The sequence below is a fragment of the Poecilia reticulata genome, chromosome 4 (assembly GCF_904066995.2).
Source record: "Poecilia reticulata chromosome 4, P_reticulata-male-v2, whole genome shotgun sequence".
Taxonomy (NCBI): Eukaryota; Metazoa; Chordata; class Actinopteri; order Cyprinodontiformes; family Poeciliidae; genus Poecilia; species Poecilia reticulata.
The window spans coordinates 17,963,315-17,987,787 of NC_088833.1; the positions used below are offsets into that span (position 1 = coordinate 17,963,315).

At 39.2% G+C, this 24,473-nt stretch overlaps 1 protein-coding gene across 1 annotated transcript in view; it reads left to right on the forward strand.

Moving 5' to 3' along the window:
* faf1 (Fas (TNFRSF6) associated factor 1) overlaps positions 1 to 22,475 on the forward strand; it is a 69,478-nt gene extending 47,003 nt beyond the window's left edge. Inside the window, exons 14-19 of the mRNA XM_008407878.3 lie at positions 1,826 to 1,962; positions 2,040 to 2,128; positions 5,911 to 5,991; positions 7,095 to 7,172; positions 11,507 to 11,722; positions 21,885 to 22,475. Of these exons, the coding sequence (XP_008406100.2) occupies positions 1,826 to 1,962; positions 2,040 to 2,128; positions 5,911 to 5,991; positions 7,095 to 7,172; positions 11,507 to 11,722; positions 21,885 to 21,968 (685 nt within the window). The 3' untranslated portion in view covers positions 21,969 to 22,475. The remainder of the gene's footprint in view (positions 1 to 1,825; positions 1,963 to 2,039; positions 2,129 to 5,910; positions 5,992 to 7,094; positions 7,173 to 11,506; positions 11,723 to 21,884) is intronic.
* Positions 22,476 to 24,473: the final 1,998 nt, after the last annotated feature.

Sequence of the window (24,473 nt, forward strand, 5' to 3'; positions counted from 1 at the left end):
GTCCAAAAGTGAAAACTGAAGGCTTCACTTCTCACAGACCAATTTTCACACCTGTTCAGCATGCCTGACTACTCTTTTTGACATACGCCAACCTGAAAACATAACCGGCTTTTGAGGGAGAACAAAATGTCACTTTCAAATCAAAACTTGTCCATGTTAGCTCTGAAACAAAGTGTGTACGACACAGTGAGCTATCGGAGCATCCGGTTCCCAGACTGCTAACCGTACAGGTGGCTTGCAGAAACATTCCCCGCAGTGCTACTGTACTAACCTGATTCATCAGCTGCTCACTGGAGCAAACGTCAGCTGCTCCCTGTCGGTTCATATCTTAATGCGTGAACTGGGCCTGACGAAATGCGAGGCGACAGCGCGGGGAAACATTAACTATTTTTGCTGTAGAGATGAGTACAAAGAAAATAAGACGGGATGGGTGACAAATTAGAAGCTGTCAATCATGTTGTCCGTTGACACGGAGTCTTAAATAAGCTGGCTGCGAGATTTGTCAGGTTTTTTCTTTGATGTTTCGTGGACTTTGTGTGGACTCAATTACCTTCTTCACCATGTTAGATTAATCCTGGATGATGTTAGTGAACTGCTCACCTCACTTCCTGGAGCAACTCTGCTTCCTCTTAGCCTCAGGTGTGGTGTCCGTACTTGTTTTCCACCCGAATGCAAAAGTGTTTTAAGTCCTAGATGCATCTTAAATCACAGTGGAAATGTAGTCGATGTGGTGCCGTGTGTCTTAGTTGTACAGTTTTGATGTTGCCGTTTTGACTGTTTTCATTCGGGAAGACTGACTTCCTTCGATTTTGTGCTGGAAACCAAAGCAGCTTGGCTTGTGCTTGGTTAGAGCTTTAAGATTAGGTTACCCTTCAAGTTGTTGTCCATTGTTCTCTGGCCTTTCATTACAGGTTAGAGTTTCCCTGTGGGCTATTGTTATGGTGCGGCTGGGTCGAGGGCTGAACAGGGACAAATGTCAGATCAAAATGATCCATAAGATTAGAGTGACCCATCTCTTTCATTGCAAGTCAAGGGTGACTCGGAGTTCATTTGGGAAAGTTCTGACTGAATTACAGCCTGAGAGAAGCACTTCTCTTCCCTGCTCTTTTACTATTACATCCCAGTTTTTGGAGATTATTACTATCACATGGAGATTTGGTGCTCAATTTCTTAGCTTGAAAGTTGGTCAAGCAGCTTCTATAGCTTTGACTTCATCTTTAATGAGTTACACCCCTCTCTCAGGCAGCTGCCTTTCTATCTACGTTCTCTCTCTGACCTGCCCCCCCTCCACCCATTCCATTACTTCTCCATTTTACCACTCAGTTATTAAAGTAGATCTTATTAAAAGGCGGGAGAAAAAGCTAATCTATATTTGCATTCAGTCTATAGCAATTCATTAATATTATGACATTTACAGGGAGCTTGGCGGGGCCCCGGCTGCCGGCTACCCTTTTCCCTCTCTGAAATGTTAATTTAAAAAGTTCTGTCTTTGTAATGGAATAAGAAATCCTCTCTTGCCCTATCAATTCTGGGCGCCTGGTGAGGAATACTAATTCATCTACGCCTCCAATTGAGATAGCATGTCACTCTGATGGAATAAGAAAAAGCCGAATTGGTTTTAAAGTCCTTAATACCGTGAATTGTGTGTGTTTTTCATTTCTCAACGCAGCCTAAGAGGAGCGTACCAGTTCCATTTGTTGTGAAAAATACGTGCGCATGCTTATGAATTTCGCATCCCCTTTTCGTACTATTTCAAGTTACAAATTCTGACGAGATTATTGCATTTCTAAGCAAATAAGCTGGAGTGTGTTTCTTTGTTTTTCAGACTTCTGACGATGTGTACGAGGCACTTTGGCAGCGTGGTAACACAGACTATACGGACGTACAAGACAGACCAGTTCCCCCTGCTCCTTATAGTCATGGGCAAACGCACATCCAACGAAGTTCTAAATGTTATTCAAGGTGAATCAAAGAGAAATGTCGTCATTAACGTTTAAAAACCATGCGCTGGAAATTTTATTTTCTGAATTTTTCTCCAGGCAATACAACGGTGGACGAGCTGATGATGAGGTTAATGGGAGCGATGGAGATTTTCACAGCACAACAGCAAGAAGACATCAAAGACGAGGTACGGCTGGAGCTTGTGAATTTGATTGCAACGTCTTCTACCGTTTGATCTCAGACGTTATTTTTAAAAGACTGAAAATTAATTGTATCATGTAAAAAGCAAGGCTAAATTCATGTTTGTTTGCTATGAAGCTTTAATGGAGATGTTTCAATTTGTTATGTTTGACTTTGGAGGAGTTTTAAAGTATGATGAGACGTATTTAAGTCATTAACTGTGGTTCAGTCCTACATACACAACTTTTTTTGTCAGGCTTTCAAACTCATCCATGACAGTTTTTTAACTACAGTATCTACAGATGACAGCTTGTCACTCTGGAATAGTTGGTAAATATTAAAAGAATCAGCCAACCAAACTGATTCACTAACAATGCGGTTGTGAGATTCATAACGTCTTTGTTGCATGAGTTATGATCAGCTAATGGGTCTCTCTCTCTCTTTCTCACACACACACACACACACGCACACACACACACACACACACACACACACACACACACACACACACACACACACACACACACACACACACACACACACACACATATGCACACAGCCTGAGGGTTAAACTTGTTCCAGTCAGTTCCTGGGTACTGAGCTGCAGCTTTTGTCTCTGTGTTGTTAATATTTGAACAATTTACTGGCTTCTTTTGGATTTGTCACTGTTGGTGAAAGACAATCATTAGTGACAGCTTATAGCAAGAGGAATGTACGTGCAGCGTCGCCTACGCCCAGAATGGTTAGCTTGAGTTTTATTATTATTGTTGCCAAAGGGAAAGCAGTTTATTGACATCAAGAGGATACTTTTCTTATTTTCATAGACATGAGCGTGTTTTTCTACAATATCCATCCTCTTTTTGGGTAAAATGCTCTGCAAGCAAAAAGTCTTCAAATGTTAAATATTGTTCAAACACAAGCTGCTGCACCAGAGAAGTGCAGAGAGTAAACACTCTAAAACTGGCATGAAACAAAGACTTAGCATTTCACAGAATGGTTAAGAAGATCTTAGTAGACATTTGGTGCGGGTGGCACTTGGTGGTATGTACACATTTTTGTTTCAACCAAAGAGCTATTGACATGTGACATATTCAGTCTGGCAGATTTTTCAATTCTTTTTTTCTCCAATTAATTTATTTTGTATTTTTCTATTATTATTATTACTTCCTGGGATATGAAAGCAATCAGTTTTTCAATGTTAAATGTAAATCAAAAATATTTTGAGTAAAGCGATTGTTACTGAGAAAAGATCTTCTTTGGACCAGGACGAGAACCTTTCACAAGTTCCAAGTGTTTTGGGGTCTTGTTAACGAATACGATGGGTGAATTAATGGATCTTCTTTGTGTGAGAAATAACTCACAAAATGAAATATTTAAGAGGATAAGTAACAATGACGAAATAGGTTGTTACTTAATATGTTCATTAACCGTATTACTTCAGTTTCCTTGAAATGAAAGGGCCATCTTCCTTTCATCAGTGAATGAACTCATCTTCAACTTTGCTCATTTCGTCCTTCTTGCCAAAGAGCGTATTGGTGAAACTCCTTGTTTTCTTTGATTTCTTTACCCTCTTTCCCAGTGAATACTCAGACTGAGACTCACTCAGCCCAGGCATAACTCCATGACTCTTCCTTCAGTGTCTGTCTGGATCTGTAGCAGCTGCACTTTGACTCCAAGCAGCCTTAGTGAGACAACAGTCATTCCTGGGGTTGTCTGTGTTTTAGCTTAGCGGTTACTAACTGGGTGACTGTTCAGGTTTTGTGGTCTGCTTCTGTCAGCGCTACAAGTGTTTTTTTTAAGGTCGTTCTCAGGTCATGTTGCATAAACATGTTATAAAGTGTGAAAATAGTCTCCACACATGTTTTTATATGCATATGCATGTAAAAACATTCTTTGTTGAAGAATTCTTAAGTAGTCATTTTTTGTGTTTTTATGATTTAAAGCACTTTTAAATGCCTTGTTGCTGAAAGGTGCTATGCAAATAAAATTTGTATAATTAATAAATTACTAATTAGAACTTCTTAGAAATTTGGATTGACTTTTTTTAAAAGCAAAAAAGCAAGCTGATGCTTTGTTTACATTTATTTTGAAGAATTTTTAGGGGGCTTCAACAATTATGCAGCTGGTAACTTTCTAGAACAAGTGACATGTCAAATTAATGGTTAGAATTTAGAGGATCCTACATTTTTCATTGAGATTAGGCTACCTCAGTTGTTTTGGATGAATGAATGGAAATATTTCTTTAAAGGTTTTTTTGACAGCAAACTTGTCTGGATTTGTACGTACGCTAGAGTGCTTTGTTGACTCGACTTGTCATGAGAACAAAGAATTTGGGACCTGAAATTGATCAAAAGTGCCTGCCATCAAATTGATCTTTAATTCTGTTTTATCTTCATTTATCGTAATACGTGAGAAACAATTTTCTAGTCAGTCATATGTGCTTTCCCTTCTATACTTCCCATACTTCCATTGTGAATAATGGTCTACATTTTTTTCTATATAACTTTTATGTTCAGAGCTAAAGAAGCAACCTTAACCAATTAGTGAATATGTCACATAAAAAAAATAAATAACACTGACAAAAGGCCTAATGTTGTTTTCCACAAAGTAAATCAAAATTCTCCAGATCGGTGTGTCATATGTAGACTTTAAATACTATGCAAACTATTGTATTCTTTTTTTTATTTACATTTTCTCCAGCATCCCAACTTTTTCTGGAAGCAGCTTAATCTCTGAGCCGCTTGGTCCCAAAATTGAAAAGCAAATTAAGAAGAGCAGTTTAAATTTCTTATTTTGTTTGCAAACATTGAATGTGTGACAGCTTGATTTTTTTTTCCCCCTCAATACCAAGTGTATCATCAACACTAAAAGATGCCACATGTCGTGCCAACTTGAACAGTAGCCATGATTTAATTGTGGAAAATCTGTTTCTTTTTCTTTTTTTTCTCCAAAGTTAAAGCTCTCAGAATCACAGTCTTTGTGCTGATACATGTTAGAGGAACATTTTGCCTCATGATTCTTCTAATTAATGGCTTAAAAGTTATCGGAAAATATTTTACAAATACTAACGGGAGTATCGTACGTCACACACTCTGACCTGTTTGCGTGACTCGGGGTCAGTGTATTGATGGCAGGCACTTTTGAAGCTTTTGTCCCTCTCTGCCATTCTTTTACAGTTTCCTTTCACTGTTCCTCTATTATGTCAACCCAAAGCACAAATGTATCGTTGCATTCTCCGATTCAATGCGACAATAGACGCTGCCATTTTGCTTAGCCGCCTAGTTGCACAGTAGCCCTCTGATCGTCACAATGAGCGTACTTTGCCATATCCGGGTCGGCACACAGCATGGGCCTTCAGAAAACAGAAAACTAATGGCTGTGCAGCGTTAACAGAATGGGACACTCGTAGTTAGACCGAGTCTTTATGAAACACTTTGTAGCCACAGCAGGTAGAAAGAGAAAGGCCTCCTGTCCCCTTCCCTCTGTACAAACAGGAAGAGAGGGGCAGAATGAATGAAAGAGAAAGGGAGGGTGAAACTCAGAATAGGAAACATAAAAGAGGTTCGGGGTCTGGTAAATGACAGCCCAGTCACAATGAAATCCCTTCTGCTGCTACTCTTTCATACCTGATGTTTGTACGTAACCACACTTGACATGCAGCATTTTCTTTTGCCCCGGTTCTTCCTGGCTTCTATAACCGGCACCTCAGCTTAGATGTTTTGTTCTCGTTGTGTCCTTTTATTATGTTGTTAGTTAAACAGGCCCGACTCTCTTTCTCCCTCCGCCCAGGACGAGCGCGAGGCCAGGGAGATGGTGAAGAGGGAGCAGGATGAAGCCTATCGCTTGTCCTTAGAGGCTGACAGAAAGAAGGTACGTCCAGAACAAAGAGGATTTGTTCTTTTCTGACTTTGAAGTGTTTCCACGTTTACTGTGTATTTGATTTTTTATTTATTTTCCCCCAGCCAAGGCACTTTTTTTTTTTTTTTTATCTTTGAGAGTCTGAATCTGTTGCATGATGATATGCCCCTTATCACGTTTGTTTCTTGACAAAATAACAATTTTTTATGTATTTTATTAGGATTATATGTTACAGGCCAACACAAAATTATTTTTAAAATGTGGAGTTACCCATTTTGTTTTTAAATTTGATGTAGATTTGTATGTAAATCCATATGGAAGTATTTTGGGGTTTTCTTCCAGCTTTTTGCATCTTGAGACAGCAGTTTTTGCATATTTTTTAGATTTAACTTATAAAATATTATTTCACTGCAGTATGCATCAGAATATACCAGACCAGAAATTAAAATGTTTCTTGATTTTGCTGTTGCAACATAAAAAAAAAGAAATATTACTCTTTTTTTTTTTCTTTTTTCTTGTTGAGAAGTTAAACAATATTGCCACCACTTGTCTTTAAGAATGACTTTCAGTGTTGGTTTTCTGAAGCGTGGCACATTTTACATGTGGGCTGAAAAGTACATTCTTCCAAATAATATGATCATTGTATTGTTTGTGGCAAACTGCAAATAAGACTACTTACTGCTTCTTGCCACTCTTCATATTTACTAATATGATCACATCTGAGGTCAGTTGTTTGCACTTAGAGATATCAGAGTAAAGGAAGCTAAAAAAGCACATCTCATGCTTTTTCAATTGGTATTTGTTGAAATTTTGAAAAACCATGTATCATTTTTCCTTCGCACTACTCTGTCACTATCATATCTCAATAAAACACATTCAAATATGTACAAATACTTTTGCAAGGCACTGCATCACTTCATGTGTAATTCGATTTGTGTATTCTGGATTAAGGACCTTGTGCATATCAAAGGGGACCAGGTGGTTTAAATCACTGATAAAACAGGATTAATAATTAAACAAGGCAAAGTGACACAGTCTTGGTAGTCGGCATAGCAGCCATTTGTGTTTTGTTGACCCATTTAATGATTTTTGAAAAAAAAAATGTCCATTGCCAGAGAGAAACCCAGGAAAGAGAAGAAGCGGAACAGGTCCGTCTGCAACAGATGAGAAAAGAGCAGGAGGAGGAGAAAGAGGTGAGAACAGAGACTTTCCACCTTATTTTTATGCGCTTCCGAGCGTTTGCTCTGATCGGTTAATTAGATGGTGGTTTCGGAGAACCCCGCTTGTGTGGTGAGGTTTCACAACCAGATATCTATTTCAAAAGAAGGAAATATCCTAATTATATCCAGTGCTTGTTAATGTCACCTTCCATAAACACTGTCATTGTTCTGTGCAACTGCTTTCTATTGGCGACGCAGACAGCACCATATTCAAACCTAGCGGGACAAAAGACGGCAGCAGGTCGAGGAGACTGGTCGATGCACAAACAAATGCACAACCTAAGCAAACACGCATATTCACTTGAAAACAATTATTGTCTGTAAAATGGGGGCAAATGCACACAGGCAGACACAATGCCACGCACACAGGAAAGTAATAATTGTCAGTAATGAAGGCAGCGATGTTGTTCCGTCCAGATTAATACAGTGTAGTCCTCACTGATTGCTGTTTACTCAACAGCAGAAAAGCCCAAGGCAGGCACAGGTATTGGGTGACCCGGCTCGCTCAGATGATTCGTCACTTGAGTTAAACAAATGACAACAAAGGAGCTCCTGACCGGGGCTTCTTAATTATATCACTGTAGTGCGCCAACAATGCACAGCGAAAACAGTACATAATACCACGAATGGTCCACCTACTGTCCTTCATGTAGTTCTCCTGAAATTAATTTTCTCCTCACAAAACTTCTGTGGTATTTACTGGCGCTGCTCAGGTGACAGACTATTAAATGGCTCTTTACTTTATCTAACCAGTAGACACAGGGTTGTTTCTGATTGTTTTTTCTATATTTATTAATAAATCAACTCTACTTATGAGCTAGACGGCTAAAATCTTTAACCCACTAAGAAGTGTAGCAAGCATTAAGGTTATTTAAAACAAAACATTAAATCACCATTTTAAAGACCTAAAAATATCCACTTAGAATAAAGATGATCTGATCAGAGTTTTGTGATCAATATCTCTCCAGTTTTGTAAACCTGCCAATACCAATTTTAGGCATTCACGGTTTTTCTTTTAGAACAGTGCACTGCAAAACCACAAAATCTTTAGTATTTTTCATCTAGTTTGCAGTGCAAATATCCTAGTACACTTGAAATAGACAAAACTAACTTACAAGTCTGTTTTCAGTGAGATATATATGGAATTATTCTAAGTAAATAATTCCTTAAAATTTATTTTTTAAAAGTACAAATTATAAGTGAAATAATCTGCCAGTGAAACTAGTACTTTTTAAAATCAATAATAAGTAATTATTGGTTTAAAACAAGCCCATATTTCTTGCTGAAAACTTACTTGTAAGTTAGTTTAGTCTTTTTGCACGTGTAGTAAGACGTTTGCACTAGAAACAAGACATAAAAATTCTTGGTAAGATTTTGTGTTTTTAAAGTGTAGTTAACCTCAGTAAAGAAAACTATGCTTAATTTTCTGTTTGTTATGAGTTGTCATTTTTTTGGATCAGGAGCAGAGGCAACGTCACAGTGTGTGAGAGATCAGTCACTGTAAAACAGAACAGGACACTAACGATTAGCATATCTAGCATAATTAACTGTAAACAATAGACTCTATTGTTTCTCTGAGATTTTTGGTTTTCTTTATTTTGGTCAAAAAGACCCCCGACTTTATTAATTTCAACTTATTCCATTATATACAGGTTTAAAACTTTACTGTTAACACATTCAGGTTTCTCTGGTTGGATTTCATTCCATGTTTATAAGCAGCAGCCTGAGTAGGCAATAGATATAGACACAGTTTACTGGTTGTCATACCTTTTGCATATTTTTAAGCATCTCACTCATAGTGAAAGTTGCAAACTTAGGAGTCTTCATTCAGTTACAACTATTATCTTTAATCAATTTAAAGTTGCTTCCCCTATTAGAACAATTAATAGCGGCTACTCTGTTGAAATGTTTTTTTTTTTTCTTAAGCAGTAATTACTTTTGTTCTATGACACAACTGCATTGTGTCGCCTGACTCATGAGAATGAACGAATGAGGAACAGCGTGCTCCACCCTTTTATAATTAGCAATTACTCATTTTGTTAGTTTACAGTTTTCTTTTGAAAACTGTAAACTTTTGAGCACGCTCCGATCTGGCGTGCTGTGGTTTGGAGGAAGTGCAGACGCAACAAAAAGCTCAAGCTGCCACCAGAGAGAAGGCAAATGCTAGAGGGAACGCCGTCCCTGTGATTTTGTGCCTTTGTGCAAAGAAAAGGGAGATGAAAGTAAGAGCCTCTGAATTGGGGGCGGGGTTGTATGTGAGCTGGCATTATTATTTACCTCCTTCATGGGGTCTTAGCATACAGTTGTGTGGCTGTCAGGTGCTCCTCTTTCCCCTGCTCGTCATCTGTTTGCTCTCTGCGGTTAGCCGAGCGGAGCTGCTGATGCAGGTGAATAGACGGAGAGATGCTCCTGATTATTTGTGCCGGCCTTCCTGGGCCCGGCAATTGACCAGACGCGTGTGCGGTGGTTTCTTGTAGGACGCTATCTCCCTTGTGTGGGTGGATGTGCTTCTCTGTGGTGCTCACTGACTGCATTTAAATGTCCAAAATGCACACTTCTGTCTGCTACGCGTGTGTGTGTGTATGTGTGTGTGACTGTGTCCCCGGGGGCCCCTTTAACTCAGTCAGCATCAGCTCGTGTACCTGGGGGAGCTGATGGCGGAGCGGCACGCGCCCTACCCTGCCCACCCAACACCAGAAGCTGCTAATGAGCTACTGTTGTACACTCTTATGAAATATAATTGCATTATGGTGTGTAAATAAAGCCGGGGCTTGTTGTCACAGCATATGCTCCCCGGCTGGCCAAACAGGAACAACAAGCGGGGAGGCGGGTGAGGAGGAGGTGAGGGGTGAGGAGCAGAGACGCTCAGGGGAGCAGCTGAAGCACGTTTTTCTGGAAGCTCTGGAGAATTGATTAGGTTTGCTGTGAAAGATGACAGTTGATGTTTGTCTTTGTGCATTTTGATCCACGCGGAGTCTGATGTGGAACACGTTGCCACATTTATGTGTCTCTTAGAAAAAAATATTTAACTGCATCAAACAAATACACAAAACTGTATTTTATGAAGAGATACTCCGCAGCGTCAGTCTCAGTTTAGTAGAACAAGAAGTCAGAGAATGAAGAAAGTTCACACTTGGTGCTTTTTTTTTTTTTTATCATACTTGTTTGAAACTTGGCAACCTTCAGAGCTACACGATGCTTTAGGGAACAGGGTGAGACACAGGGCAGCTAATTTAATAATAATCTAAGTACAACAGGGTTGATTAATTAATGTCAATCTACAGAGAATCAAACAGACTTTGGGCTTTGTTTTACATGTTTTGATATTTAAAGGGGAAAGGCATTGTGGGCTGAACATCAAAGTGACATAAGATATTCCAAACTTTATTTTTCTTTAAAGTGTCTTCTCCTTTCAGCTCACAGACACCGTTCTGGGTCTGGTTGCCTTAAAGTGTCAGAGGCAGATTTACTTTACAACATGGAGAAAATTAGATATTCCCTGTGTTTCACAGTTGGCTTTATTAAAGTAAAGGCCCAGCAGGCCATGTTGGTTCAGGCAGCACACTGGACAGACCTAGATAATTATCAAGAGACGAGGGAGGGGGCAAGAACGGGAGAGATAAGGGGGAAGCGAGGAAATCCCAACAGCGGTGACAAACAAAATGGTAGAAGTGTTAAAATTTTATACAAATAGTGATAAAAACAAAAAGTTCAACATTATGGGGAAACATTCTGAATATTTATTTAGTTTTTAGCTACAAATAAATCTCAAATTTCATGGAGTTGTGGTACTGTGCTGCTAATTACTACATATTAATTACTGTCAATCAAATTTTGAAACAGAGAGATTTCAGTTTGTATTGTTCACCAGGTACATGATGAACTATACATTATTTCCCGTCCATATTATTGTTTGAACAGGTTTTTTATTCCTTGCTTAATTTTTTTCACATGTAGGTTTTCATATTAAGTGTCTTTTTGCATGTCTAAAATTAGACCAGCCAGTCGTCCCTCACATGTCTGAACTTTGTTTCCTATACAGCTGAAGGTAAGTAAAAAGGTTATCAGTTTGTATAAATTGTTTTAATTTACAAGTCAAGATAATGCAATCTATTCTAAATTTGCTCTTAAGCTGTTAAAATTTACATTTCTCCCAACAAATGTGATTGGCTTGTGAAAATGGGAAGCTGTAGTTGAATCCAACCAGAACCTAAATGCAAACTTGTCTGCTACCCTTGAGCAGCGTCAATAAAATCATGTAAATACAAATTATAATAAAAACTCTGGATTAATTTCTTTGTTTTCAGGCGATTCGTTTATCGTTGGAGCAGGCGTTACCGCCTGAGCCCGATGAGGAGTCAGGAGAGCAAATCAGCAAACTGAGAATCCGCACGCCGAGCGGCGAGTTTCTGGAACGGCGTTTCCTGGGCAGCTGTCGGCTCCAGGTCCTCTTTGACTTTGTGGCCTCCAAAGGATTTCCCTTCGAGGAATTCAAGATCCTCACCACCTTCCCTCGTAGAAATGTGAGCATTCTGCATATTTTCTTACCGATATGAAATAACAGTGGGGAAACTGACACTCTTGTTCATATTTGTTCATTTACAAATTTAATTTGGAGATTATTCGCCACTATTTACTGAATGTTTTTTTTTTTTTTGTTATGCAGAAAATAAAAAAAAGCAGAAAGAAATCCATTACATTTAATCGGGTTCATGTGTCACTGTTTAGTTTTTTTATTAACCAAAACCTCTGCAGGATGACCTTTCTATTCTCATATTGTTTTCAAGTTTCACCTAAATTCACACAGCATTATCATTTGTTCCTAGTGTTATATCTGATTTAACACATTCAGCTGCAGTTTGTCTTAAATAATGTCACATTTTTCTCCTGCTGACGATGCTTTTCTGCAGAACAGTTTGCCGAAGAACTTGGCTAACGTGACTGTATTATGACTTGATGATGATTTAGTTTGGTAGAAGAGTTTAGTGTGATTCCGCTTAATTGTCTTTAGGCAAATCTTTAGAAAACGTTCTCTTGTTTTGCAGACTTTGTGGGGAATGGGAGTCGCATTGTATAACTTTTGTAGATCTAAACTTTATCTACAGCCTTAAATTTAACATGATGAAACGTGTAGAATCTGTGATGGCAGTACAACAGCAAGAGAAATGCAAGTTTATTCAGTGATCCTTTTTTAAACGTTTAAAAATGTCTTTTTCAGGACCCAAACTGGTTCAAAACATCCCTACAGTACATTCATACGGTGAACATGTTTTTACTTGCTGGGAAAGAGCTTCGATCAAATGCCTCAGCTCTTTTGTATCCTGCAACAGAAATAAGGTCTAGATGTTTTGGCTCATCATGAAGCCGCAGAGGGAATTTGGTATTAGCGCTAAGGCTAACTGATGGAGCAGCATGCTAAGCTGTACATCAGACATTACCAATAATACAGAAACTCAAATGGTTTGTTGAATTTGATTGAAAACCGTTTTTACAACGATGTAAGTGCTTTAATCCTCCTTTATGTTGTCGACTAGAACAGAGCGACACAGCAGGTTTTGGCGTATGTTAAGTTATAACGATCATCTCTGCTGGAAAACTCCTCCGCTGTAATTGGCTGTTTCAGCTGGACACGAGATAAACCTCGGGCAAACAGCAGGGATTATGGTAAAGATAATCCGCTGTAATTTTCTAATGATTCAATTTTTCTATTTCTGCTTCCATCTTAGTGCTGCTGTTTTGCGCTGTTGCGGTACTGCTGCCTTCGTTTTCTTGTTTCTGAGCTATTAGTGTTGAATCTGTCTCTGCGTCCTCCTGTGTCCATGTATTGTTTAGTGAATATTAATTATTATCTGTCCGTTGTCCCTGCAGTACAATTTGACAATGTTAGGATACAGTTGTCAGCGCTAACAGTGGTAGTCTCCTTGGCTCTTTTGTTGATGCCTGGCATCAGTCAGCTTGCTGCAACCAGTCATTAGAGGGCTTGGTCGCCACGCTCCGTGGTAGCGAGCTAATGAGCGCCGCTCTAACTACCAGTTTAATTAGCCATGCTGCTAGATTTCCATTAATCAGGACAGGAGTGCATGTTGAAGGGTGGTAGTGGTTGCAAAGAGGTGTGTGAGCGTAGGCTTGCCCGGGCAGAGCGCCGTCGCCGTCTGCAGAGACTGTCGGGGCACAAACACCTAACACACACATTAACGCGCAGCTCACACTCCCGTTTCGTCGGCATCGCACAATTCAACACATGCACAAATATTTTCAGGCAAACACATGCCCCGCTCACAACTTTGTCACTTAAAGGATTCACAGTTGTCTCTTTATAATCAAGAGTAAACATGTGTTTGAGACAGAGATAAAGATGTGCCTGCGTCGCAGATGAAATTCCAGCAAAAACAGGATGGCAGGATTAGAGGAGAGCGGGTGGTGGGGGGGGGGGAGAGGAGTCGGAAGAGGATGGTGATTGCAGAGCTGGTGAGGGAAGAAACAGAGAGGACAAACGCTTGAACAAAGAAAAGATTTAATCAGAGAAACAGTCTGAAAGACAAAAGGATAGAGAAGACAAGTGGCGGCGATATTAAAAAGTAGAAAACGGGAGATAATTCCAGGAAACCGAAAGGCGAGCAGCCGAGTGTTAGTGCCAGTATGAGGCTGCGAACACAGGCCCCCGTCTAATCCGGCAGCTCTGTGTTGTAATTAAATGAGAGGGAGCATAGAAAGCTCCCATCCCGTCCAGACGCTCTCACTGTTGCTCTGCCAGGCTCGGAGGATAGAGGATAGAGCACTATTGCATTTGTAAGACCGCACAACTGTTGAAACCTTCTTTAAGTTTTCCGTCGCTCTTTGTGCTGCTTCACCATTTCCGTCTTTTCAGCTCATTTAGCTTTACAGAATCCAACTTTAGGAAATTATTCGGAGCTGAATTATGATGGTGTTCTCCAGGATTAAAAGCTAACTTTATTTTTGCTCATGTATGTATCTAGTTGCAGATCTTGTTTCAGCTTGAATTTTAATGACTTGAATGTTTAGAAATGTCTTGATTCATGCTTCTGCAACCTCCCTTCTCCCTTAGCCAGTGTCTATTAGTCTCCACATTTTGGACTCAGTGTCTTCGTCAACATTTGGTATCAGAGGCTTATCTCTTCAGCACTACAGCAGGCCTTACACTGGCATCATTTGTACCAGGCTTAGCCGTGCTCAGGGAACTAACCCTTCCTCCATTTCTATGACTGTCAGCGGGTTTGACGAAGAGCGTGGGGGGGGAGAGGGGAGGGTGTTGAGCGGCTCAGTGTTTCAGTTTTCAGCTCTTCATTCAAGAATTTCCCCTCCTTTTCTTTGATACTTAAAGAGGAAAAAAAAGCTCTTCCTTCGGCATGCGGGAAAAGTGTTGAGGCTGCCATTAAAACGGTTTGCAGTAGGCGCTTCCTGTGCGGCCGCTCACACAAACCCAAACAATGTCAAACAAATGTATTGGGTTTTCTCAACATGATACTGTAATGCATGTCACCTCCTCCTCCTAATACCCCGTCCAGCGTTGGACTCCTATGTAAAACGAGAGATGGGGGGAAAGAAAATAAACGGTGACAAAGAAAGACGCTGTTGTCTGCGCTGAAATAGGTTTTACATCTGCTACAAAACCGGGTTTTGTTTTTCTTGTTATCTGAAGGTGTCCTGGGACAACTTGTGGGAGGTTAAGCAGCCTTTACTTTTAATAGTTTGTTGTTTCTTTGGGTTTTTTTTTTTCTAACAGTCTTTCCATCTTATATCAACACCGGCTCTAACGTAATTAAGTGTTTCTTTTTCTGAACATAAAGAAGGATTTTGGTCTTCAAATCGCTTTTCGCTCGACGTTTCGTTTTGTTTATTGTTGCTTTGCTGAAAGATTTTTGGCAGTTTAGCACACTGTTACTGTTATCAGAGGAATCTGCGATAGGAGGAAGTTTATTCTGGATTAGAAGCCAGTAGATGGCGTTGTGTAAAGATTTGTGGATTTTAGGTTTAGAGACGCACCAACCAGGTGGCCAGAGATGGGACAATTTTCCTCAAAAATCTGATTAACTGAAGTTTTTCTTCACCATTTATTAAACACGTCAAACCTTAAGAGCTCCCACTGTTTTTTATTTTCTTCTATAAATGCTTCCATGTCCATGGGAAACGTTTGGGTTCAATAAGTCATCTTAAGGTTAGGGACATATACTTTGATGGAGAAAAGAATATTATCTACGGTACTTATTTATGTAACATTCAAAGTTACCCCCTCTTTTAAAGAAACAGCAACGCATTTTTATGTGATATCATTGTAAACAAAAAAACCCCCCAAAAAAACATCTGAATTGTTCAATATTCCAAATCAGCCGGTCATACCTCATTAAAAAAAAACCCCAGAAGAAACATTGGTAGGATTCTTTACCACTAAATTATAAGTAGTCCATTTTACATCTAACTCAAAGTCAGAGTTGAAAGCACAAACTTCACAGAGATTAAATGTTATGTAGCAGATGGCGTGGCTCGTTTTGCACTCTGTTATGAAGACTGTGACATCTGAATGTGCTTATGCGACATCTCAAATCACTTAATTTTATCGCAATATTTTGTGGTATTTATTGAGTAAATGACAAAAGTTGCAATGAAAAGGAGAAAGGGGATTCTCTGGGAATCTCTTGGTGAACAGCAGCTAAATCAGGTGCATCACAGCTGAAGAGCATCAAAACTAAAACAGCAGAACAGATTCATCCAGTGATTCTCTAAACTCTCTGTATATCATCATATACAGTAAAGAATGCAATGTTGGCCACGTTTCCAACTGAAAAAGACCAGATTTGTGTCAAAGTTTATCTAAAAATGGCTGCCAAATTGTGCCGAGTTATCGGGGCTTGAATGAGTAGAGGACAGTTTTTGCTTTGATTGTTCAGTTACATTTTTGAACAGAAACATTGCAAAGAAAAATCTCTTCTTCAGCGCAGGTTATTTTAAAATATCTTTGGACATTTACAAAGAGAAAATGAAGCACTCAACTCTGGGTTTTTAGCTTTTATTGGGTTTTTTTCCCCCTCATCCCTTTAAACTTTCCCCAAATTGAGCTTCTTAGAAACACTTCTTATTCACCTTTAAGTTGATTATTTAAGAACAAGCTGCCTTCTCCTCACTCCTCTTTCTTTCTCTCCTCCATTTTTTTTTTCTTTAAATCTTCAGTCCTACCCCCAGTCCAGTCTTTTTCCTCCGTCCTTTGAAGTGCCGTACTCTTTTCTGTTCTGCTCTGTTCACGCCCCAGCACTACATGCTGTCAACGCTCCTGGCAGCAGATAATGATCTCCCACTGCTTTTGTAATTGGCCAAATAAACACTTGACAACACTAGTTTAAAACAGACAAGTTATTTGGTTTTAATTAACATAGCAGGGCCTGTAATGGCTTCATTAAAAATGCGTTATTTCAGCTGCACGTCTGATTGCGCTGGAAACGGACATCTTGAGGGCCCCGTGTTTATTTTGCCTTTCTTCTCTTTCACAGCGGAGCGTTGCTCGGTGTCGCCTCCTCTCTTATCGGCCCGCTTTATTCATTTCTTTCCAGTGACGTACAATCGCGCTGTTTATTTTAAAACTCACATTAATAGCTAATTATGCGGTTTTAACTGTGTTGAGACACTTTGTTCCTGTGATGGTAAATACACAGATTTTACTTATTTATTTATTTTTTCTTCTTAAATAAGTGAGGCAAGAGAGAGAAAATTAAAGATTGTGGAAAAGCCCCCATCTGTTTTCTTGTTTGGATCCAATTTTTAAGTGAGGCTTTGTAATGCAAGGTATCACATTTATCTCTCTTATTATCTCTTTAAAATTGATCTCAAGTTTAAAAACAAAAAGTCAATTTAGCTCTTATTCTGCTGATTTGTGGGATTTCTCTCCCCGTTGCTAATTAGCTCCAGATGTTATTCTTCTAATTGTTGGATGAGAAGCTCAAAAGGCAGATGTCATATTTCCAGCCCTCCTCTAATTCCGCTTATTGATTTCACTGTCTGATTTGAAAGTCATATTGACTCGAGGAGGTTAGACGGTTATCTCTGTCCTGTTCTGTATGGCTGCGTGTGTTTATGAATGCACGTGTGGCTGCATAGGCAGGAGAAGAGAGGATATGGCTTAGGCAGAGCAGAGGAAAAACAACAGCTTTGTTTGTTGACAGATGCCTCCATGCTTATGGTCTGTTAATTGGATAACAATGTAAACAATCACCGATGGCGCCCGTCTCCTGTGTCAGTGTGGCATGTTGTTTCCCTGCTTCTCTTTTTCAGAGTCAGATGCTGCTCTCCCTCCCTGGTGCACAAACCCTTTCCACCCAATTTTACTCTCGGAACACACACACACACGCACACACTCGTGCCGATTCCGCACACACACCTGCTCCCACCACAAAGCCTCATTTACTCCTACCTGATGCTGTGGTGTCACAACAGCCTGTCGGGTTCATTAGCATGGCAGCCATTTGTGACGCGCCGCTCCCGAGGTGGGAAAAGGAACGCAGCGGTCCTGTTCGCCTTTTTCTTTTTTTTCCTTCCACCTTTGGCGGCTCACACACACAGGCTTCTCTCCACAGCCCAGAACCCTGCTGGGGAGTCAAGAGTCTAAATGACACATTGAAATGAGGACGAGGAGATGAAAACGTGATCCCAACTTCCACACGGAGTGACATTTTCCAACACCTGTGGGAGATGGAGAGTTTATCTCACGCTGATATGTCCTCCCAACCTTCCTCGACGTCTCTTGCTCTCTTTCTCTTTTCTCACCCTTTTACAGCCTAAAGTGGGTCAGCGCTGTAGGAGAGGAAAGCATAAATGATAGCTGGCGAACTAATATAAAAGTGGACTACATAAAAAAAGAAAAAAAATATCCAGAATGTTAAATAATCAGTTGAACATCTTAGTTAAATACATGCTATTAGATGTGTCTTTAACTTATTTTCTATAATTCATAACGGTGCTTATAAATTAATTCATAATTGTAGAAAAAAGGGTCTTAAGAAGTGTTAAATGTAACTTAATAGTTTGCACTGTACGCACTTTAAAGCTAAAACTAGATTTGTAAGGTGCATAATCTAAATTTTTGGTTAATCCTACATGTCAAAAAACAAACTGCAGTTAATAAATGTTACACAGGTGGCCCAAAATTATCCACACCCCTGGCAGATTTAGGTTTAAAGTGATTTTTTTAATGGGACCAACATGTTTCTTCTCAATGTAAATTAATATATTTTTTTAGTGGTTCAGGTAGAATCCTGACTTGAATCTGATAGAGAATTTGTGGAGAGACCGAAAGATTAGGGTGATGGTACAGAGACCTTCCAGCTTCAAAGATGAACAATCGAAAAATCTCATAAGGTTTCAGTGTTGTCATGCCAAAAAAAATATTCTCATGTTCATCTCAAATCATATAGATAATTTTTGATGCATAATTGTTATAAAAAATATATTAGAGTTCATACTATTCACTATATTTTTGGGTGATGCCGGTCAAAAACAAACAGTAATTTGACAACAATTTTCTATTCCTGCCAGGACTATGAATAATTTTGGGCCTCGCTGTTAAAACATTGTTTTACCTGTTATCAGTACGTTGCTACACACTGCTTGTCAGCTGGCTGAAAGATGGGTATTTTAGGCAAACTTGAAAATAATTTCTATGTTAAAGGTATCTGCTTGTTGTGCTTGTGTTACTTGACAAACATCAGAATGACAAACGAGGAGAATATATTTTTTTACCCATTTTACTAACAGCTGTTCATTCTAAATGTTTAACCCAGTCATTAAATTTGATCTATTTTATAATTTGAAAAGTTATACTCAGTTCTCTGTAATAAATTAGCAGATTTTATAAGTAATATTTCCTCATTTAGTTTTAAATAAAAGCTTGGATCATACTGTTTGAACTCCTTTTAAAATGCTTACAATTATTTTTATTCAAGATTATAATAGAGTAATAACCAACATACCACCCCAAACCTTGTTAGTCACATTTCTTAACCCAGACATTCTCCCTAACTGTGACTGAGCCACAACTCTTAACATTAATAATAAAGATCTGTGTAATTGGCCTGCGTCCGGTGAGAACAAGTAGAGTTGTGGCTCAGTTCACGGTCACTGTGTGACGACTGTCTGTGTGAAGACCGTGACTTTACTTGTTGGGGGTGTGACCTTTACGGCGCTCGGCTTGCCCTCTGACCTTTCTACAGCAGGTACAGGGAGCCGGCTAATTAACCCGCTGCGACGTTAGGAAAGGATTCCTAATCAGACGGGGCTGACGCAGCAGTGATCAGATAAGCCCCGGACACATCTCGGTGTCACACCACCTCGCCCGCTTGGCCCAGGTGTTAGATTGGCCCAATGTAACACTAAACCTCCAGTGATTAGCTCACATAAGCTAAGAGGCCCACAGGGTTGGCTGATGTCAGGGAGAGTCGGGTTGTCCTGTTTGGTAAAAAACAGCTCCGAGCCCCTTTCTGTGAGCTAACCTGATCAGCGGCGCTGTGGGTGGCACAGCGTTATTCCTTTCTACAGAATTGCTTTTATGAGGAGCATTCGGCGCCGCTAAATGATTCTCTCCTTTACACCATTAGCGATGCTTCTCTTTGACCTCTTTCGCTGCTTGAATTAGTCCTTATTAGTCGTTTAAAAACACATTGGTTAATTCTCTCTCGCTTTCTCTCACTCGCCTCTCTTGGCCTGTAATCTTCATCAGTTTGTTCTGGATCGGAGCTCTTTTAAGAAAACAAACCAAAACGTTCTCTCAGGGTAACTGGAGTCACGCAGCTCACATTTCTGCTTAAACGTTTTTTTGGGTTTTTTTTTTTTTTTTTTTGCAAACATTATGTTAGAATAATACACACACACACACACACACACGTAAAACTACAGCTACACTGTTCTCCAGTATAAATCCCAGCGGATCTCTCAGATCTGTCAGTCACAGAAGGATTTTAATAGCAGTGAATTGGCTGAAGAGCAGTTCTGACTTAATAAGGATAACTCTGAAGAGGCGGCTGAAACGTTTCAGATATGGTGGGAAAACAGATTTACAGTCAACATTTAGTTATGTTACGACTTCAATTCCACTGTGTTTTGTTAGGATTTATATGTGGTGTCTATAAAAAACAAGAGTTTTCACTTTTCTTTCCCCCCAGTTAGAAATTATGAACATTTTGGTGTGCATTCATATTTAGCCAAGTCCTCTTCTGGTTGATCACATCTTAAGTCGGGCTGTATAATATAATCTTAGAAAACAGATGGACTCCAATAATTGTTTTGAAGACTTCTGAGATCAAGTGATTGTGCTAGATTGTATTTTGGGCTGTCAGAGTAGAGGAGGCTTGGTAAAAATTTTCACCTCACTTAGTTATTTGGGGTTATTTTTGTAAAACCCTAACATGTCATTGTTGTGAGATAAAATGTGAGAATGTTCAGTGAGTATGAATAACTTTGCAAGCCTTTTGCAGCTTTTCAGGGCAAACTGGTTTGGACTTGTTCTAGTTTAAAAAGTAAACACAGTAAGCAATGAGAGAGAGAGAGTATTAAGTATATTTTGGGCTGTAGTTCATGTTAATCTCACTTAATTTTTTATTTTTTTGGTTTCGTGATGACAACTTACTTTTTTATGTTAAATTAACTCAAAACCTACACATGTTTAACTTAAAGAAACTTACTTTGATTTTATTTGGATAAAAATAAGTTTGTTGCCGTGTTTGTATTTTATATTTGACGTCATGACTCGAGCTTCACTAGGACAGATCCTGTACCAACCAGGTTCTGTGGTGGCGCAGCGTTGGCGCTCAACCCAAATAAAGGACGCCTCAGTCCTTGACACGACCGTCACAGGTTCACTTCCTGGTGTCCGTTGCCCCCTCTCTTTCGTTACCCACTTCCCTGTCTAATTATTCTCAAATAAAGGTCGCCTGAACAAAAAAAAAACCTTTTAAAAAAAAGATCCTTTATTAGTTTACTTGTTTATTTGAAGTAAACTAAATTGACTAAGACTGTCTTAAATTTGTCAAGTTAAACCAACTTAATAAATTATGCTGGATAAACTCAACTGAATTACTTGTTACCAAGTGAAGCAATTCAATTAAGATGGTTGAAATAGTTAATTTTTTCAGTGTAGAGGAGTATATTTATATTTAAAATGCATTGTTAGTGTAATACATTCATTTTATTTATTTAAATTGAACTGTGTTTGGTAACACTTTATTTGAAGGCAAGTGAATAAGACTGATATGACGCTGTCATAAACATGACATAACATCGGTCATGAACATGAAGGAGTCTTTATGAATGTTTTCATGAAGTGTCATTCAGTAAATAATGACACTTTTAATGCAGTTACTTCAAAAGTTGCATTAAAAGTCAATTAAAAGTGCCAATTTTGCATTAAAAGTGTCATTATTTACCACTGACACTTCATGACAACCGTCATAAACATTCATAAAGACTTCTTTGTGTTCATAACCAGTTCATAACCATAATTTATGACAGTGTCATATCAGTCTTATGAACAACCCCTTCAAATAAAAGTTTTACCTTGTGTTTTACTTGTGTTGAAGTAATGTTGCTTATTTTGACCAGTACTGAAATGAGCCACTGGCTTGTTCCAGGACTTTTAATCTGAGACGACCCAATGTTCCAATGTTCCCCACACCCGTTTCTCCTCAGATCACCCAGTTGGATCCCGGGTCGACTCTGCTGGAGGCCAAGTTGTTTCCTCAGGAGACGCTCTTCCTGGAGGCTAAGGAATAGGAGCGGACGCTCTGAATGCTGAGAGAACCCACTCACTGACTGACGAACTGGCCGGACGCGCACTAGTCGCAGAGCGTGGCCCCCTCCTCCTCACCGTCTGGGCTGACCATACAAACACACATATGCCACCATCTCTCAGACTAGCATACACTGGCATGCACATCCAGTGACACACACACACACACGCACGCACACACACACACACACACACTCAAACACACACGTTCAAATAAGCTGTTCTGCCCACGGCCTGTTTTGTGGTACATGAAAGTCTGGTGTTGCACAGAGAAGAAAGGACAATGTCACAAGCACACAGCCAAATTTTCACCTTCCCCGAATCTCTGTCCATCTTCCTCAATTGTTCACACACCTGACAACTTCACGACTCCAAACTGCTGTGTCATGGTTCTCTCTCACAACACGAAGAACAATAACAGTGTTGAGAGACTAAGTAGACAAATCTTTGTCACAGAAAAAAAAAAGAGAATAAATAAAAATTAAGGACTTCTTCCCCTGTTTCCTCATTTGACACACCGAGGCCGCTTTTTTTTTTTTATTATTATTATTTTTTTTAGGTTTTTGTGTTTGAATTACAACTGAAATGTTAAAATTGTAATAAAATGAATATCACAACTAGATGTTGCCCTCTGAAGGTTGGGGTGCCTCATCTCCACCTGTATTTTACCCCATTAGCCTTTGCCTAACTCCACGTTTTGCCCGCTGCGGGGGTCGGGACTCGATGTCTCTCTCTGCTTCCTCTGGTTTTAACATGCACTGCTCCACACGCCAGATTGATTCAGGGTTTTTTTCTTCTTTCTTTTTTCTCCTTAGTTTTCATTTTTTCTGACATTTTTCAGTTTGATGCTGTATTAGTTTTAGTTTGATATACATTATATAAAATATATGAATACAAACATCCGTTTGTCCTGCTCAGAAATCTGTTTAAACTTGTCGGACACACACCCTCCTATCATTTACTTACTTAACTTTTTCAGGAAGACATTCATATATCTGTCCTGATAATTCAAGTGGGAATGAGGGATGTTTTCGTACACCTGTGATGGACATGAATGTCATTAATTTAGTCTTTTCATTATCTTTTGAACCGTTTTGCTTCAAGGATTAAGACGATAATTGGGCTCACAAATAGAATTTATGGTTTATTTTCTTGAATTCACATAAAACACATGCATGTCCTAGTAAACGCATTGCCAGGGCACCAAAACAAAAATAGTCACACACTCTAATATTACCTTTCACTTTGATTATAGCACACATTTGCTGTGGCATAATCCCGGTGTTGTGGTGTTGACTTAAAAGTTTTAAGTAGAAAACAAGCCAATGAAATGAAATACACGAATTCTCACATTTCCACAAAAACCCAGAATGCCATTTGCGAAAAGAGAACCTGAAATTTAACCAAATATTACTGGATGTATGTGAGGCTGAATCTCTGCTTTTACCCATGTGGATTACAGAAAATTAATCGTAAATTCAAACTAGTGAAAAGCTGCTTGCGTCAATTCACCCTGGGGAAAAAAACCAAAACATCTTCAACGCATAAAAAAACATAAACAAACGAGTGACATTCGAGTCGTGGAGGACTTCGATATTCACCTGGAACAGCAGCAAAGTTCAGATTCCCAGGAACGTTTTGGTTTCTACACGATCCTGGATATTTTTCTATGCTGATCTTGTTATTGTTGATGATCATGCCAACTCTTTCTGGAGAGAGTAAACTTGTAATCATAGTCATTCGTATTTATTTATTTTTTTTATTATTAATATTTTTCTGCTTTAGTTTGCACCAAAGTTTGAATATGCAAGACCACAACTACATGCAGACCTTTTGTTTGCCTCTCTTAACAAATGTTTTAATATCCTCACTCTCACGCCACCTGCTAATATCAGCCACTGCGCTTGATGCCTCCAGCGAGCAGAGATCACTGAGGCTTAGCCCTCCATCTGCAGCAGGGCTCCTCTGTCAGCTGAAGGCAAAAGTCGGAGAAAGACGGGTCCAAAACTTCCTTGTAGAAAAATGTTGCTCCTTCATTTAATAAACCCCCACACCTGTAATATACTCACTCTCACTTCTTAAATGAGGTGACGTCATGTCCACTTTATAAATTATACAGCTCATTTTCTTCTCGTGTGCTTGGGAGTGAAAAATTATGCTATACGAGATCGGCGAGATGGACGAGATATAACTTTTTGATTTTACTCTGACACAATCTAGGGATGTTTATGATTTATTTAAAAATAAAAACTCGTCGGTTAGGGTTTTTTTTTTAATACTTTTATGCTGACTGTCAGTTCAAGATGGTTTTCCACCAACTTTCTCACTGTAGTAAACATTTTGGCACTTTCACTAACATCTCCGAGGAAAAGTGTAAGTAGTGTTGAAGATGGGGACAAACTGATGAGACACTTTTTTTTTAATGTAAATCCTGCTCTTGCTATTCCTTAAATTATTTCTTTAAACTTCTAAAAAAAAAAAGAAATCAG